Source organism: Salvia splendens, chromosome 5 (genome assembly GCF_004379255.2).
Source record: "Salvia splendens isolate huo1 chromosome 5, SspV2, whole genome shotgun sequence".
Classification (NCBI taxonomy): domain Eukaryota; kingdom Viridiplantae; phylum Streptophyta; class Magnoliopsida; order Lamiales; family Lamiaceae; genus Salvia; species Salvia splendens.
The window spans coordinates 31,765,957-31,784,985 of NC_056036.1; the positions used below are offsets into that span (position 1 = coordinate 31,765,957).

Sequence of the window (19,029 nt, forward strand, 5' to 3'; positions counted from 1 at the left end):
AGAGAGCTTAGCCTAGACTAGCGGCTTTCCTAGTAATCCTAGAGACTTCAATTGGGTAATCGAAGTTGTTGAATTGTTCACTTTGTGTTCGTTGTAGTTGGATCTAAAGCTCTACTTCTTTCTCTTATTTGAAACCTTTCATTTGTTGCGTGATTTTAATTTGTTTATGTTTAATTGTTTTTAAAAATCAAAAACCAAACCTTTGAATCGTCTAGATAGTAGTTAAAATCGGTCCGTGGTACTTGAGTTTACACATTTTGTCTCTGTGGGATACGATACTCTTGCTTACTTTGTGCTACACTAGCCCCGTACACTTGCGGGAATTTCTTGTGTTAAAATAAGTGGAGTCACGCGGGAATCGGCATGGCGACGCCGATTTTGACGCCGATTTCGCCCACGCCGGTTCCAATGGTTCGGCGTCAAACCGGCGTGGGCGAAAAATCGGCGTCGCGGTGGTGATGCCGGTTATTGGAGATGCTCTAACCAATGCAAAATGAAGCTTATTTCACGCATGCTTGGTGAATCTATTCCTATTTTCAAGCCAAGTGATCCTCCTTGTTTCAAAGATTTAATGGAGGATTATGTCAACCGTTGCACAGGTGATAAATTGATAAAAAAAATTCTATGTATCTTGATTCAATTGTGTGATGAGTTGCATCATTGTAGATTTGTCCAAAAGCTCTAGCATTGGGCGGACCTTTGGATATGTTCGAAGGTGATATAGCAGGAGATCCGTTTTCGGTGGTTCGCATTATCGGCTATCCTGCTGTCAACAGGAAACAAATGCCCGATGCCATAAACGATATTGGATGGTAAGTTGTGGAGCTACTTTCTTACTTCTGTTTCCTCTCCTCTATTTACCATTTTCCGATACCTCTAATGTTTGTTGGCTACGTTGCACGTCTTTCTCACTCGAACAAATCCAGTGGCGAACACACTGACTACGGTAGGATTTTGGTCATCGCACTTTCATATCTTAATACATTTATGAATCCAAACTGATTTTTTTTTGCTTTTACCCATAGGGTTACTAACATTGGTTAATCAAGACGACGATATAACTGCACTGCAAGTACGTGTTTTCCTCCCTAGTCCCGGAAACAAACAAAAGCAATTTTTCTTCTCTTACGACTTTTTGAGATGTAGGTGAGAAATATTGTTGGGGAGTGGATACCGGCTGCACCTGTTCCAGGCACATTTGTTTGCAATATAGGCGACACGCTGAAGGCACGCACGCACATTCAGCACGCGCGCGCACGCACACGCACACGCACACGCACACGGACAAGAGTATCTAAAGCTTGTATTCGAACACACATGCATGACATATGTACTCATTCTAAATATTGGGAAGATGCAGATCTTAACAAATGGGATATACGAATCAACTTTGCACCGGGTGATGAACAATTCTGCGAAATATCGTGTCTGTGTTGCATACTTCTATGAGGTCGAATCGTGCCCCCATATATGCTTCTGCTATACATGCTACGATTTGACAGTTAATTTTTGTTATCAGACAAACTACGATGCTGCTGTAGAGCCACTGGAGATATGCGTGGAGAGGAGTGGTGGAGCGAAGAAGATTGATGGAGCTGTTGTTTATGGGAAGCATTTGGTTAGTAAAGTGCTCAACAATTTCGTCTTTTAGTTTTTTTACTCTCTACGTCCCATAGAAATAGACTAATTGGGATGACACGAGTTTTAATGCGTAATTGGTAAAGTAAGAGAGAATGAGAAAAAGTAGCTGAAATAACGTAGTGGATGATACTGATAAGACCCATGAATGATTATGTCAAAGACTAGGAGAAAAAGTTTTCATAAAAGGATATTGATTATTTCTATGGGACGGACGAAAAATGAAATTTAGTCTATTTCTATCGGACGGATGGAGTATAACAAACTAGATTCGAAACGGATTCCCCTATTGCCATCTCATGTTCAAGACTTCATCTCTGGCTGTAATTACAACTGAGTTATTGTTTACTTCTAAGCTTCGACACTTTTTAATTGATTTATTTTACGATTGCATTGACGCTCAGATGGTTATTCCAAATTAATCCACCCTATATTTTTTAAAACTACTCTTCATTATTATTATAGTATAATAACAAATGAAAGTATTTAGGGGTGAGCAAAAAAACCGAAAACCGAATATCCGAACCGAACCAAACCGAAATTTTGAAATTCGGTTCGGTTATTTCGGTTCGGTTCGGTTCGGTTTTGAAAATACAAAAATTTCGGTTTTTCAGTTCGGTTCGGTTCGGGCGAAGAAAAAAACCGAATAACCGAATAACCGAATTTATTTAATTATTTATTATATATATATATATATACATATGTTACTATTATTTAATTATAACCGAAATTCGGTTCGGTTATTTCGGTTTTTCGGTTCGGTTCGGTTTTGAAGACTTGTCATTGAACTTCATTTTGAATTTATTTTGATGTAATTTGTTGAAACTATTGAAGACATTTTAGTTGATGTTTTTTATTGTGGAATGTTGATTGCATATTTGTATTTGTTGGTTGATGCCTTTGATGGATTAGGGATATTATCATTTTTATCATGTTATGTTTTGTAGGTTGAAAATTTCTAAGTTTCTGTACTGTTTTCTTTCTCTCCAGATTTTCGGTTTTTTAATTCGGTTTTCGGTTTAAGGTTTTTCGATTTTTCAGTTTTTTATATAATTTCGATTTTTCGGTTTAGTTTGGGTTTTTAAGTTCGGTTTTCGGCTTTTCGGTTTTCAGTTTCGGTTCGGTTTTAGTTTTAGGCGAAATTCGGTTTTTCGGGTTCGGTTCGGTCAGGGCTAAAAACCGAACCGAAACCCGAATGCACACCCCTAAAAGTACTGAATATTTAATGAACTTATGATTAATCAGGATATAGTTTTAAATTATTTTTCTTAACATAATGAAATTATACACTAACATTTAACTACAAATTAGTAGTACATAAAATGCAGAATTATGTTGCCTTTTAGGAGGATTAAATGCATTAATAAAATCCATTTCTATCGTTTGGTTTGCCTTTTACCATTTCTGCAAGGTCCTCATTAATTGCGTTGACCCACCTAAAAGAGGATTAAATGCATCAATACAATCCATTTCTATCGTTTGGTTTGTCTTTAACCATTTCTGCAAGGCCTTCATTAATTGCTCTGACCCACCTAATTAAAGGCCATTCCTTTAGTTATGCTAACTACTGAAACTCTGTTACAAAACATGAGTCTTGTTTGAAAAAAGAGGAAACTTGAACTATCTAAAAGCCAAACCAAACAAAGGAAATTGAACTCCATAAATGATAATGGTCTAACCAAACATTTGTTATATAACATGAATGCCATGAAAATAAAAACATTAACAACAATCATTCCCTTTCTAATGAAACCAAAAAAGTCTAACCAAACACCTCCTAATATTTACCTTCATTTTTCGCGGATCTCATAGTCGTATAGTAGCTGAATTGAATCTTATCAAACCTTACATAATTTCATAATTTTTAATAAATTTTTTCTTCAAGAGTGATTTTCCTAATTTTTTTATTTGACTTATTTTTATTTTAAAAGAATATGATTTGGACTAACCATCTATTTTAAACTTTAATGCATGATCATATCTAGTGTTCAATTAACGTGTAACACCCCGAGTTTTTCATGCACGGATTTTTGTAGTATAAAAAAATTTTGTACGAAGAAACACTTGGAATTAAAGTTGCAAGGAATGCATTTAAGGATAAAAGTAAGAGATATGCTTTTATTAAGAGTACAATTTGGAAATACAATTACATGGATAATGGAGATGCTATTAGTACATAATTACATAAGTGAAAGAGACAACACTCACACCTACATGACACTTTTCATCCTACCAACTCTATTAAGCAAGACTAGGAGTTGGCTAAATTAGTATGGGAACCAAGTAGCTACAAGAAGGGAACCCTTTTCCTTTCCCTTTCTCCTTCCTCTTCCCTCTCGATTCTTGCTTCCATAAAGCTCCAAGGAGGCAGCTAGTGTACCTACAATATTACACCAAAAGGGTTTGTCACATAAGAAGGGAGAAAAGAGACACAAGCTCATTTAAGGAAGGGGAGAAATAGGCAGCCAAGGGGCTGCGGTTTCCAGCTGTGAGGATAGCCACATTTTGTCCCTTTTCAACTTACACCATTTGGGGATAAAGCCAAACTGCCCCAGAGTAAGCAAACCAAGCCACAAGCCGAAAAGGGATAGAGGGATAGAGCCCTTATCGAGGCTCAAGGAACAGCCAAGAGAAGGATCTTCCTTCCCCAAAATTATCACCAATAAGGAATGAACGACAGCATCACAAAACTCAAAAAGGAAGCCAACACTGCAGCCTCAAAATAGAAATTGGAGCTCTCCAATGCCTTACACCAATATAGTTGTAACACCCATTACTCGGTTAGTTTTAACCAAATAAGTGACGTTACCTTTCGGTACGATCGATAAACAAAACCTGCCTATTTTTTTTCAACCATTTTGCAAAAACTCATCATAGAACACTATCATATAAGTAAATAAACCTGATAACATAACTATTTACTACTATACATAACAAAATATGGATAACTTGATCCGATAATTATTTACATCCCCATTAACAAAAGAAGGTTATAACCTTACATCTGTAACCCAACTATTTACAAACAAAAGATAACCTAAGCATACCACTTGTAAACTCCAACTTTACCAGCAAAAAGGGGTAGTGACTTGACACGTGCTGCTGCCAACTAGCGAGTTCACTCACTTCTATACTCTGCAAGAGGGAGAAGAAAAGGGGAGGTGAGCTTCGAAAAGCTCGTAGTGTAATCGTATTCCAGAATAAAACCTCTAAAACTTCAATCTATATTACTATCACAAGTAAACACCTTATTACCTAGAATGTCGTACAACACATATTCAATTTATATTGGCATCAATATACAAGTTCAAAACAATGTCACCCAGTATAAGCATTCATAACAGTTTGAATCATTTAAAGGAATCATCTATATCGTTTACAAACAGTGCAACATCACAATCATATTAATCATGTAATACTTTCAATAATAACCATCTATCACCTATCAATCAGAATTATATAACACAATACAACATAACTTTACCTGAGGAAAACATAACTATTTAAATAATTCAAAGCACAACCATATTATTTCAAAAATAGAGCCCCGAGGTATGCTTAGTGATGGACACGGGTACACGGACACTATCTGTAGCCCGATGAGGGCATCTATCATGTAAGTCCGTATCGGACACTATAATATTTCATATGGCCTATGCAAGGAAACTGTCATAGATTACCCATATAAGGTACATTTCAACTATCGATATATCATATAGACCCTCGCTTCGGTTATCCAGAAGACGAGTGATCAACATGTGTACAGTACTGCTGTCCTATGGCATGCCAACTATACCCTGTGATTCACTCAAGCAATGGGGCATAACGCAACTATTTCATATCAACTTTCACATTATTCAACACATATAACTATTTAAATCACTTTGCATCTCATAAGAAATACCAAACAACAATTTCAATATCACCGTTTCTGTCACTTCACCTTGAAGTATACCAAACCCACACAATTATTTTTAAGTTCTATGGCATAAGCATACGAATCACACAAACAAGTAGTAATATTTATCGAAGTTAAAGGAATTAAATTCTAGAACAAGCGTACACTACCTGTACACGTCACAAAAGAAACCGCTATTACTAGCTTAGTCAACCATGGAGGTGCCCTTTTCCCTTATCGCTTGTGCTTGCGCTCGGTTCACCTAATTTTTAAACAATCACATATACAAATTATAAATAAACACTTAAAAGCACAAATATGGAAGCCAAAATATCACATCTATCTATCTCCCTTTTAGCATAAAAACTTTTATTCTCAACTTTTAAAGTTTTAGAAAAATATTGACTGCATTACATCATCTTCATATAATAAACTGACTTAGCTCGGAGATAACTAGGGTCGAGCCATACACCAAAATAAACCTCTAGGTATCTATTTTAATTACAAAAAGGTTTTCCTCAAAATTCCAAGGGATTAGGGAGTTATGAACGTTTTACTACAGCCTGCTAGTTTGTGACAGATTCTGGCGACTGTTTAACATGAATTTTTAAAAATAGCAAACGTTGATGAAATGCTTTGAAATTTTGCAGACATCTTCCCAAGACCTGATAGTATGCATAAATATTTTTAGAACATAAATTCTAGCATGTTAAGATGGCCGAAACTGATCAGTACAGCAGCACCAGAACAGCCTATAAACAAGCTATTTCTATTTGTGTGTTATTGGTTAATTTCTCCAAACACTTTATGTTCAACACCAAGATTACATGGTTTTAATCCAATTATGATTCATCTCCAACAAAAGCAATCCCAAAAAAATAGATTTTTCCTCACTTTCATGCTTAAATATCATATCATACTTCCAATTGCATAATTCAATAGCCAAATTACATCAAAGCATCAAAACAACAAAATCCTCAATTCTATGAACCCTAATTTTCGACCAAACAAAAAGAATCACATCAAATTAACATCACTACTATACTTAGAAACATGATCGAAGAGGTTATGGAGGAAGCTAACCTCTAATTTCAACTATTTTCCAAAGATAAGTGGAGATGTGTTTGCAACCTAAGCTCCAAAATTGAGGGGAAGAAGGGGAATTGAGAGCTTGGATTGATAGAGTGTTTTACATGTTACACGATGGAGCGACCGGAGGAGTCGCGGTGGCTGATCGGAGGGAGTAGAGGGCTATTGAAAATCTTTACAGAGAGGGAGAACTTGGCGTGGAGAGAGGGAACAAAAAAATAGAGAGGAGAAAGATGAGGATGACTATTATTTTTCTATTTTCTTTTCCTTAATTTTCTTCCTAATTTTTTCTCCACAAGACACATTTTTGTCCTACTTACTCATCACTTTCAAAACTTTTTCTTTCTCTTTTTCTTTTTCTAATTCTCTCATTAATTCAATTTCCTAATGTATTTCTTTTATTCCTAATAAAAACATATACACATAAAACCTCTAACTAAAAATCTAATTACTAACTCTCAGTGTTGTTAAAATCGCGCCCAGAGCACGCTTGGGTCGCGGGTCGCAAGGGTCGAGACCGACGTCGCCCCATTGTGGGTGGGTGGGACGAGATTCAGGGGTCGCCGTTGGGGCGGCTGAGGCGGCTGGGTCGAGCGACTGGGGCGAGCAGCTGGGGCGAGGAAGAAGAAGAAGATCGTCGGTTTCGACGGAACCAGCGTAGAGAGAGAATGGGGAAGGGAAAGTGAAAGAGGAAAGTGAAAGAGAGAGAGTGAATGGGCTTTTGCATATGAGGTGGGGACCACTTCTGTTTTGCTAGTTGGTCTTGACAAGTTGTATATTACTATTTCTTTACATATTAATGAATATTTTTTGGTATGATGCAGTATGTTTTAATACATTTAGTAACACTTAGTTTTTTGTTAATTACACCTATTCCATGGAGTATTATTGCAATATACAAATTATATTATTATAAAAGAAGTATTATTATAAAGAAATATTATTCAACATAAAAATCAATACTTAATTTTCATAATATAATTTTGAATACTAAAAAAGTATTTAGACAATGGTTTCAATTATTTATTTTGTGTTATACTTATGACTTATGAATTGTTTTGATATTTTGATAATTTCTATTTTCCACTTTATCTCTATTCACATGAATTACGTCGACATTTATATTATTTGATATATTATAAACATTAGAGTAATATATTTATTTGATTTAATATTAAAAGGCAAAAAAATTAGCCTAGATTAGTGGGTCTCTCGACCCAGTCGACTCGTCGACCCGCGACCCGAATTTTCACCTTATCGACCCGGTGCGACCCTCGACCCTAACAACACTGCTAACTCTAAACTTCTAAAAGCTTAGGATATTACAATAGTAGTGAAGCTTTAAGCCCAAAATAAAAAAAGAAGAGAGAATCTTTAACCCAAAATAGACACAAAATGCCAAGGAGTTTTGGCTATAAATACCAGCCCCACCGCCATCTCCTTCCTCACACCTCTCTATATTCACAATACACAAGAAGTGCAGCAAGGGAGGAAGGAGTGATGAAGACCGAGAGGGCAGTCCGGCGTTCGAAGGAGTCACCGAGAATGAGGTAATACACTAGCACCCTCTCTGCATTATTTCGGACATCATACTAGGCCCGAGAACTTAGAGAACTTAGAACTAGCCTCAACAATCAGTAGGAATTTGTGAAGCATGGTTAGCCAAGCAACAATGGAATCCAGTAGCTAAAACAAGTGAACAAGTTCTCCACTCCAAGATCACAGCTTTAGAACAACATAGTCAATCTCCAACACCACTAAATTGAACCAAGGATTCACAAACAAATGGGAAACTCATTCCAGTGAGCTAACAATCCTCCCAAAAGTCATAACTTGCTTCACAAGATGCAAATGGAACTCTCAACATGTTACTGCCATAACTCACAACTGAAAAAAAAAAGTAGAAGGGAAAGGGGGGAAGACTTAGCTTTAGGCCAAGAATAAGCCGACAAGGCGAGCCGGGATGCGGAGGCGACGAGGGGCTGCCCGGCAAGGATCGGACGATGGCGGAACCCCGGAGAGCAGACGGAGGCGGCGGAATGGCAGCGGGAACTCCACTCGCCGAGTACCCGAAGCGGGGACGGCGACGCTACAAAATCGTCGGGGGCCGCTGCCTCCGAGAGAGCTCGGCGTGAGAGGAAGAGCTCAGGAATCGATGAGCTGCTGTCGGAGATGTCAACGAGAGGAAGAGCGCTGGGCGGAGGGCGCTAGACGAAGGGCGTGAATTCTGGTGCATGAAAAGGAACTCAATAAATGTACTGAAGATGGCTGAGCGTGTGCATGGAAGAGAGATGCGGGTGCATGGATGAAGAAGCTCGTACGTGAGCAATGCTCGAATCCAGCTGTCACATAGCTGGAATCTAGTCAGCTGTGAGTCAGCAATGACTCAGCATATGTTAGTTACAAGTTAGTTAGAAGTTAGTTAATGTGTTAGTTAGCTCCTTCTATAAATAGCTAGCTTTGTAGCCGTGTAAACACATGTTATGAATGATGAATTAATGGAATTCCCTTCTCCCTTATCTCTCTCGTCTTATCTCAATGGCTCATTGTGTATAGGTGAGGTTCCGGTCGCCGTTCCTATCCCCGGTGACCCCAATTCTGCACCAAATTCACTAGAGAGGGGGAGGGATGGAACGACGCGCCGCTGCCCTCCGTTCCAAGTTAAAGACGAAAACAAAAATTGAGATCAGAAAGGGGATGAGGGAGAGACGCCGGAGGAAGGAGTGAGCGGCGGCGACTGATTCTCGCCGGAGTGACGACGAGATGAGGAAGGAGGAGGGTCGGCGAGAGGGGGAGAACCGATGATGCGGTGGTTCTCAAATTAGGGATCCCCAATTGGGGAAGTTGACTTAGACCATCCACAATAGGCGGCCAGCGACCGCCCAGCCGAGTGCCGGCGCTGGGCGGTCTATTGCAGCCGCCCAACGGCTGAGTGGAGAGAGAAACCGCGCAGCGCTGGGCGGTTATGTGGCGCTGGGCGGTCGGCTGGGCGGTCCGTTCGGCGCTATTGCAGCGCCCGGATCGCCTAGCGCACCGCCTAGCGCGAAAATTAATTTTTTTTTCCGAAACACTATATATACGCGCTTTGCTCGTCATTTTCATTCGCACCACTTGTTTTAACGAGTACTCTCTCTATCTTAATTTCTGTTCAAGATCAACAACGGGAAATGGATCTCAACAACGAGCCTAGTTCCGGGAGTAGCGGGTCACAAACTCCGACGATCCCTGTGGGAAGTGGATGGGGTCAGGTGCCCGGGTACTACAACATGTACCCGTGGCAGCAGATGATGCCCGGGGCCCCAATGGGGGGGAGTCCGCCGGGGGGGTTTCCGCCGATACCGGGGTGGGTACCCGGGATGCAGATGATGCCCGGGGGAGCATCGGCGACACAGTGGACTCCGGGGGTCATACCGGCGACACAGTGGACTCCGGGGGTCGTACCGGCTACACAGGGGACTCCGGGGGTCGTACCGGCTACACAGGGGACTCCTGGGGGGTCCCGGCGACGGCGGGGGATGTCTATCGCCCCAGTTTTGATTTTTCGACTGGGTCTTCGCACACATCGACCCAAACACCCTTGGGGTTTGATAGTTTCTCCTTAGATGAGTTGGGGTTTGATACTCTCGGAGCTCCGGAGACTCTAGTTCAAGGGGGGGGGGGGCAGTGTCGGGGCGTGGCGCCCCAAAGAAGAAGGGCAAGAAGAAGGTCGGCGAGTCGTCGCAGCCGGGTGAGGAGGAGGTACGGAGGAGGTGGACGGACGACGAGAACGTCGCGCTCAGCAAGGCGTGGGTGAGTGTTTGCGACGATCCTCTCGTTTCGAACGAGCAAAGGATCGTCAACATGTGGGGCAAGATAGCAGCAGCCTACCAGAGATTTTGCCCGGAGGGGAGGCCCCGCAACGGGGAGGATTGCCGGAAGGGCTGGAACCGAATCAGGGCGGCGGTCTCCCGATTTTCGGGTTTGTACACCAACGCACTCCGCATGATGAGCAGTGGCCAAACGGAGGATGACTGCAGGAGAATAGCGGAGAAAGCCTTCCCACTGAAGGGTTTATACAAGGACTTCACCTACTGGAACTGCTATCTTGTACTGAGCGAGTCCGAGAAGTTCCGAGTAGGTGTCAACTCTGGCTAGCCGAAGAAGCAACGACTGAACTACACCGGTGATTACAGCGGCAGCAGCGGAGGTTCCCACGACCTCCCCGAGACGACGCAGGAGTTCCCCACGCCGCGTTCGGTCGGTGGCCGACCTCGCCCGATTGGGCGCAAGCGCGCTCAGCAGGCGGCGAGAGGGAACGCCGGGGCTTCCCAGGAGGTCCAGTCGGCATCCCCCCTTGGCCAATCCACCCAGGAGCTCAAATTCTTCGCTCGCGCCCAAACGCGCGCTCAGTTGATCAAGACGATGGCCGAATGGCGGGTGGCGACGGATCCCGTGGAGAAGAGCGTGCTTCAAACCTTGCTCATGAGCCTGCAGGACGAGTTGGAGGCTATACGGAGGGAGACCGGTGGCGGCGGCAGCGGCGTAGGCGGCGGAGGCGACGGCGATGGTGGCGACGGAGGCGACAGCGACGGAGACGAGGAGTGAATTGTCACTCTTTTTTATTAATGTATTTTTTTTTAAAATTAATGTACTTTTTTTAAATTATTGTACTTTTTTAAATTTTAATAGTATTATTAAACTTTTCCCGTATATGTCTCGTAAATTAAATTCCGTATATTGTGTGATTGTTAATTATGTCATTTTATATAATTGTTATTAGTGAAGTGGCTATTGATGTGGCTGGGCTATTTATGATGTGGCTAAGCTATGGCTGGGCTATTTATGATGTGGCAGGAGGATTTTTAGTGCTGATGATGTTGCAGTGGCTAGGCTATGGCTGGGCTATTGTTGGGCTATTCCTATTGTGGATGGCCTTAGGGACGTGAGGAGAGGAACCGACGGATGGAAGGGAGTATGAAGTTGGGCTGTTCCCAACTAAAGGAAAAAAAAAGAGAGAGGGGAGTAGATTGGGCCACTGCATTAATAAAATGATTTGGGCCCAGAAATGAATAGAAGAGAAAAGAGAAGGAGATTGGGCTATCTTTTTCCATTGGGCCACCTAATTAAATTACCTTGGACAGAGAAATTAACTGTTGAGCTTGGACATTTAATTATGTGGACTGTGAAGAGTATTTAAGTTGGGCAGAGAATTATTTATTGGGCTGAAATAATTGATCCTTAGGCCAAAATAAACCAAAAAGGGAGAAGATCAGTTGGGCCGGATGGAAGTTATTTACGAGGGAGCTTGGGATGCAAACTAATTTGGTTTTGAGCCGGAATTCTAATTAAGTTCTTGGGCCATGATTAATTAGGGGCATGCATTCTAATTCTAATTAAAGTTTAAGAATTTTCTTAAGTCTTGTTAGTAAGTGGTGTTGTTTTTTTTTAAAAAAAAGGTTATCTCCGCGAGTTAAGGGTGGAGTCAGGAGAATTCAAGTTAATGAGTTTTAAGCGAACGAGGTAGGCTTTCTGTTAAAATCACAGTTTTTACGAGAAGTATTTACGTAAGCTTTCTGTTAAAATCACAGTTTTTACGAACAGTATTTTACGAGCTTTCTATTGTGATATATGATTGTAGGCTTTCGAACTAAAGTGTTTTTATGTGGGTTTCTAACTAAAGGGTTTTTATGTGGACTTTCGAACTAAAGTATTTTAGTGAGCTTTCAGTTTAGAGTATGTTTACGGTTTTTATGAAAAGTATTTAGTATGCTTTCTGTTAAAGTTATAGTTTTTACGTGAAGCATTTTACGTGAGCTTCTTTCCTATGTGATTATTGTGGGCTTTCGAACTAAAGTGTTTTTATGTGGGCTTTCTTTTAATATCCACCACTATAGTGTGGATATGAAGCAAATGTTTTGAAGTTAAGAAATACCTTTTTCTCAAAAATGGATATGTGATAATTTCTTTTAAAGTTGTTGTCATGCCATAAAATTTTTGTTTTCGAGACCTGTCTGTGAGGGCTATACGCCGAAAGTTTGGCGATGCCAACAATTTGATAAAGAATTCGGTTCCCAATAGGACCGCAAATCCTATTCTTCGTGCACGAGCGCTGTGAGCCATCCTAGAGAGTGGTTGGCCGGCGAGGGTGTTCGTTGAAGGTGGCCACCTTCACGGCACACGGGATTCTCAGACATGGTGGATATATCAAGAACTTAGACTGATCAGTCGGACTTTTAAGATCACAAAAGAATTTAGTATGCTCGGGTCTTTTAAGAAAAATCCCGTGTAATACTGTTGATGGATGACAACTATATTTGTATGTTTTGTTTTCGGCACGTGTCCACTGAGTACTCCTGTACTCAGCCCTGCATGTATTTATAAATGTGCAGGTTGAACGTCAAGATGGAGAAGAATTGATCGGAGTCGATGCTATTAAATAATCGTGTGGATTTCTCGACGATTCGTGTCTTTATACACGAAGTCGTTCAGTAGGGACCTATTCCGCTGTGTTTTGTTAAATGAGAATAGAAATGTCTCATCATTGAACTCTGATTTAGTTGACATGTCAAATTATTCTATTCTGAGATTGTATGAGATACTTGACTGTTATTTTGAAATATCACATTTGGCCTTCGGCAAGTCCTTCAGATTCTACCACATTTCTATCCCCGCTTCTTTAATCCCTCATTAGTCGCGAATTACTCAATCTTGTTATCCTTAACGAGATTTGGGTCGTGACACAACGGTCTCACTTTTCTTTATAATTTAACTTTTACTATATTAATTCCTTTTTTTTCTTTTCGATATTTCATATACTTCTCAGTTCAATCTCACTAGTATACTTTTGTTTTAATCCTAAAAGATCTTATTTCTACATTATTTGTGATAGCTAACTAGTATAGTACTCCCTGCATCCCACTTTAGGAGTCCCGGTTTACCATTTTTGGGTGTTCCACTTTAGGAGTCCCGGTTGGAATATTCCATAAATGGCATTAGGCCTCACATTCCACTAACCCTTTTTCACTCACATTTTATTATAAAACTAATATAAAAAATAGGATCCACATTCCACTATCTTTTTTCACCAACTTTCCTTTACATTTCTTAAAACCTGTGCCGAACTCAACCGGGATTCCTAAAGTGGGACGGAGGGAGTACTATTTTTATAAGAATCCTAACCATTGGACTTAATACTCCACTTAATAGCAAACACTACTTAACTGACTTTAATATTAATATATTAGTTTAAAAAATTTAGTAGTTGCGTCATGTTAATTCGACACCCTTTTCATTTTGATCCCATAAAATAATTAATTTTTATTTTTTCTCTATAATGAGTTGCACCTTTGTCACAACCGCATTTTGTTAAGGATAACTATTTTCGAAAACCATGACCAAGGGTGGAGAATAAGAAAAAGGGAACCGAAAGAGAAAACAAATCATTAACCAACCATCTATTTTATTACGAAAGATAATAGAATTCACAAAAGATTCTATCGGTCATATAGACCTGAACACTTCAACAATAAATTTACTACAAGACACTAAAATAATGCAATTTGGAAGAAGGTTTGAACACGACAATATTATGGAGATATATGGCTTCGAGGGTCCAACAAGGATACAGTAATCACCAATCCTACTAACCACTATTTCATCCACGACCCAACCTGCATATTTAGAGACACATGCACGATTGATTATAAAAGTACTCGGTGAACACATTACCAAATTATACACCTATATTTAGGGTTCTTTTGGTACGTAGTTAGGATTATTTAAATAGACAAAAATCATATTAAATTATTTAGTTTTAGATGGTCAAATTATCATTATTCATTATTTGGTATATTGGATCAATTATGTAAATAATTTAATTTCTTCTTTTGTATATAGATTTTCATTTATGTATAAATTGTGAACTAACAATATTATTACAATAAAAATCTTTAATTACCGAATTATCAAAGTATAAAAAAGAAAACTTTGCACATAGATACACAGTCGCCGCAACTTGGCGCTCATGGAGGCCACCATCTACGTGCAGTGGACCGTGTGGCGGCTCAGAGACTCCGACTGGAATACAGGGTGGCGCTACATGAGGAGCCGGTGTGGTTGGGATCGGGGCAGAGACAATGAGGAACTGGTTCAAGATTGAGAGGTTCGGGATAGGACCATAATTGTTATTCAACTTAACAAATTTTCCGATATTTATATTCACAAATAAAATGTCCAATAACCATAATTGTTATTCAAATTAAAATTGTAACAATAACAATATCGCCTAAAAATATCCAATAGAGGAAACAAAAGGTTCAGTCGACCAACCAATTGATGCCGAAAAATCCACCCCTCCCGAATAGAGGGCTGCGCATGAATCTATGGAGAGTTGCTCCAGATTTTGCTGAGAGAAGTTTGATAGGGTAAAAACGCAATGTAATTTGGTAATAATCAATTAATTAATGATAATTAGGCAATTAAACTAAATTATCTTCTTTGTTTTTTTTTTATTTTAAATAAATAAACTAACCTTTTTGGTAGGGGTGCTTAAACGGTTCTCCGGTTCTCGGTTAACCGGAACCGGAATCGGCAGGTTAATTGAGGAACCGGGAACCGGAAAACCGGTTCCAACTTTTTAAATAAAACCGGTTTTGGTTCTGACCGGAAATGACCCGTTCTTAACCAAGAACCGGATTATAATTCAATTTTATTTTGTTATAATTTAATATTCTAATAAATCTAACTTAATTGAATTAATATTGAAATTGAAGTAAAATAATTTGAAATATTGAGTGATTTTTAGATTTAAATAGTGTTAAATTTGCAAGCTTTGTTTTCTGAAGTATTCAAAATGTTTAAACCTTGATACTTTAGTTTTCAATTATTTCCCCAATCCATTTTTGATGAACTAACTACTATGAGTAGGACATCATAAGTTTGTTTTAATGTCCAAAAGAACTTGTACAAATACAATGTCATTTCATATGATAGAAATTTAACTTTATAACAAATTTATATAACAATTCATTTAACATATGATTTTAACATGTTTACATATGATTTTAACATGTTTGTGAATAATTTATTAACTATTCCGTTATAAACTAAAAAGTCACAAGAAAATCAATTAGTATGGAAATTCCATTGTATATTTGTTATTTGTTTAGCCAAAAAAAAAAGAGAAAAATGAAATTCAATTTCAAAACTCATTTTTAAAAAAAATTGCTAGATTTTAGAATTCTTTTTTGTTTTTATAAAAATTTTTTCCAACATAAACTAGTCCGACCTACTACACTTGGCATCACTCTTACCCATACATGTATATTATTGTATTGTTGGTTTGTATTTTTTGTGTATTTATTTTAAATTTTAGGTATTATTTGTTATATTACTAGATGTTGGATTATTATTTTTTTTCATATTGAACTATTTAAAATTATAAATAAATTCGGATTAAAATTACACATCGGTTCCTGTTCTGATCCGGATCGACCGGTTCCGAACCGAAACCGACCGGTTCCGATTCCGGTTCTAGGATTTATGAAAAATTAAAACCGATAAACTGGTCCAGTTAGAATCGGAACCGGCCGAATGAGCTGGCCTTTCTTTGGTTGGTTCAATTAACTAATTAATACATGGTGAAGAATGTGGGCCTCTTCATAAAAAGAAATTGTCACAACCCAATTAAAATAAGTGGAGCCCTAACCCATAACTAACAAAAACAAAAAGAAAACAACACCAGATTTGGAAGTGTAGCCCTAACCCATAACTTACAACAAAAATGCAAATAATATTTTTTAATACTCCATTCGTCCACAAAAATATACGAGTAAGTAAAATATGAGATAAAATTTTTATTTTTGAAATGAAACTATTTTTTATGGCCATTTTAAATTGACAAAATGAGACTAATTTTCATTGAAGGAGAGAGTAATTTAAAATTAAACAAAATATAAAAAAACAAAATAATTAGCTCTAAATGTTCATTAAACGGGTAGGATGCTCATGTAAACACCATTCTCTCCAACACTGCCATTCCCTCTCGATCCCAATCTCTCTCTGCCCGGCCCCGCCTATCTCTCTCAGTTGCTCTCCGGACCACCGTCGTGATACAGGGTCGGCTCCTCCTTCCTCCACTCCCGGCCACTCTCTTTCTTGTTTTTCCGATAGCTCTTTTTTGTTTTACTCCATTTTAATTAATTTCAAGTGGGCTTAGGTAACTTTTACATAGCTATATAGCACACTCAAATACGGAGTATTAATTTATACTCCCTCTGTCGCATAATAGATGACACACTTTCTTCTTTAGTTTGTCTTACAAAAGGTGACACATTTCTTTTTTTGAAAAAAGCTATCTCTCACATTATATATAAATATATTATTTCCTCTCTGCACCTAACACACAAAACAACATCTCCTAAAATCGTGTGTCATTCCTCAAGTATGTCATCTATTATGGGACGGAGGGAGTAAATAGTATCACACTCGTGATTTGTATTCTTTTTTGGACGTCCTAAGATAAGAGAGTCATTGCTTTTTTTTTCCTTATCGCTTTAATTTTTCCTCTCTACTTTATTCCATTTCTTAATTTATTCACTATTGACTTTACTAACAAAACCTCATTTTCTTAAATCTCGTGTCGAAAAGAAATGTTTCTCTTAGTAAGGGAGGGAGAAAGTATTTTTTTTAAATATAAATTTTATGCATCGAAAACAGAAAGTAAAAAATCATTCATTAAAATTGGCACATAAATATTTATTAAAATCGTTTGAATATTTACAAAAACTACAAATGCGTGTATTAAAAAGTCATCCCGAAGGAGAAAAATATATATACTTTGAAGTGCACAATTTAAAAAAAAATGTTTGAATCTCAACACGAGAATATAGTTTTGAACATTATAATTAAATTTAAATAGAGTAGCTAAAAAACAAACCAATTTTTAATTTGAATTGCCCTATAAAACTAACCATAATGCCAAACCATCAGCATCTTAATTCAGAAACTAAGAGCAAAACAATAGAAAAGTTTATCTTTTTTTTTGTAATACTATAAGCGTAGCTTTTTTGATATAGCTTGAAAGTGCATGCTAGTGTCAGGTGTCGTTTCGAGCAAGGATGTATCCTACTGATCAAGATGGAAATCCCAGCTAAGCCTGAACCTGATATCAAAAATTCCTCAACCCACTTCTACTGACTAGTATAGTGGACGTAAGGGTCGAATCCCACAGAGATGATGCGTTTTGGTATCGTGGTGATATTCTGGAAGGTTTGGTTAGCTACCACGCTTTGGGTTGAGACTTAATCTAGGTTGGAATTTAAGATGGTACTCTACTGACTAAGAGGTAGGAGAGATGTATGACAGGCGGCTGTGTACGTGACAGTGGGGAACATGATGTTTCAGAAACATATGGAAAGTACGAGTTTACTAAAAAAGGCTAAACGGAATATCAGAGGAAAAGAGGTAGTTAGGTGACTAGGCCTACAACTCTGAAAAGTAACAGATGAAAAGTAAAGGACAAAAGTAAAAAGTGGTTAAAAAGCAAAAGTGGTCCCAAAGTGGATGGAGATGTTATCTTCTTCAACATGAATCAATTCAAATCAGCAAATCCAGACTTATCACCATAAAAACACAGATTAACAACTTCATGAACATAGATCTACAATTAAAACTTCAAATCAAAAGATCGAACACCGAAACTGCAACTAAACTTACTGGGTGACATGCAAGGTGGCAGAAACTACGTAAACTAGGCCTTCACACTTAACCATTTCAGATCTAAAATCTAACAACTAACTGAACTCATAAACTCAGATCTATCAATTCGGAAATAAAAACATGCTCGCAACAACTGGAAATTACCGTAACAACTGGATCTAAGCTATATAGGCAGAAAAGAACGAAATCAAACAAGCACCGATGCACAGAAACAACTTCATAGCATAAAAACGTCAGGATCTTAACCACAGTACTTCAAGTCAGAAAGTATTGAAAAAGCAACAGATCCAACGTAAGAAAACAAGTGCGATTAACTAAGAAAGCAAATAAAGATTGTTTTGCCACTACGGGCGATGAAACTATTAACATTACGAAACACGCTGACTGGAACAAGAGGATGGGGAACTCCGGCGAACTGATGAGTTTCAGGTGACCATGGTTGTGGCGAGGAATGAGAATATGAAGGATAATGCTGAAGGATTGATCTACCGAAGAGAGATTGCTAACTAAGCGTAGGAGTTGATGAACTAATTGATTCTGATTCTCTCTCCAAGTGGGAGGCCTCCCTTGATTTTTAGGGTAGACTCTCTTCATGAAATGACTCTTTTGCCCCTTGCTTGCGGCTGATTTTCCCAGCTATTCTTATTCTCCATCTCGAGCCTTCTTGGCATGCATCCTGGTTTTCACCTGAATTATCCGAACATTCC

The 19,029-nt window shown here is 38.6% G+C and overlaps 1 protein-coding gene and 1 long non-coding RNA gene across 4 annotated transcripts; one reads left to right on the plus strand and one right to left on the minus strand.

The window, feature by feature from the left end:
* The first annotated feature begins 433 nt into the window (after positions 1–433).
* LOC121805397 (2-oxoglutarate-dependent dioxygenase 33-like) lies at positions 434–2,031 on the plus strand. The gene is made up of 6 exons (XM_042205231.1): positions 434–599; positions 667–812; positions 927–946; positions 1,026–1,072; positions 1,147–1,450; positions 1,520–2,031. Exons 1-5 carry the CDS (start codon positions 582–584, stop codon positions 1,447–1,449), a joined length of 534 nt encoding a protein of 177 aa, XP_042061165.1. The 5' UTR covers positions 434–581; the 3' UTR covers position 1,450; positions 1,520–2,031.
* Positions 2,032–3,728: 1,697 nt separating this feature from the next.
* Positions 3,729–7,374, minus strand: LOC121801978. Of its 3 annotated transcripts, none has more exons than XR_006050721.1 (4): positions 6,620–7,374; positions 5,707–5,798; positions 4,686–4,773; positions 3,729–4,018 (listed from the first exon to the last, which is right to left on the minus strand). It is a non-coding gene; the product is annotated as an uncharacterized LOC121801978 (long non-coding RNA). The 3 variants fall into 3 exon arrangements; XR_006050720.1 differs by having other exon boundaries at positions 4,708–4,773; positions 6,620–7,371; XR_006050719.1 differs by lacking the exon at positions 3,729–4,018 and having other exon boundaries at positions 4,528–4,773; positions 6,620–7,094.
* Between the last annotated feature and the right edge of the window lie 11,655 nt (positions 7,375–19,029).

What these genes read in the sequence shown, in the direction of transcription:
- LOC121805397 (XM_042205231.1), top strand. An exon ending in GCCATAAACGATATTGGATG is followed by an intron (nt 813 to 926) that starts GTAAGTTGTGGA and finishes GAACAAATCCAG; the next exon opens with TGGCGAACACACTGACTACG. An exon ending in TGGCGAACACACTGACTACG is followed by an intron (nt 947 to 1,025) that starts GTAGGATTTTGG and finishes TTTTACCCATAG; the next exon opens with GGTTACTAACATTGGTTAAT.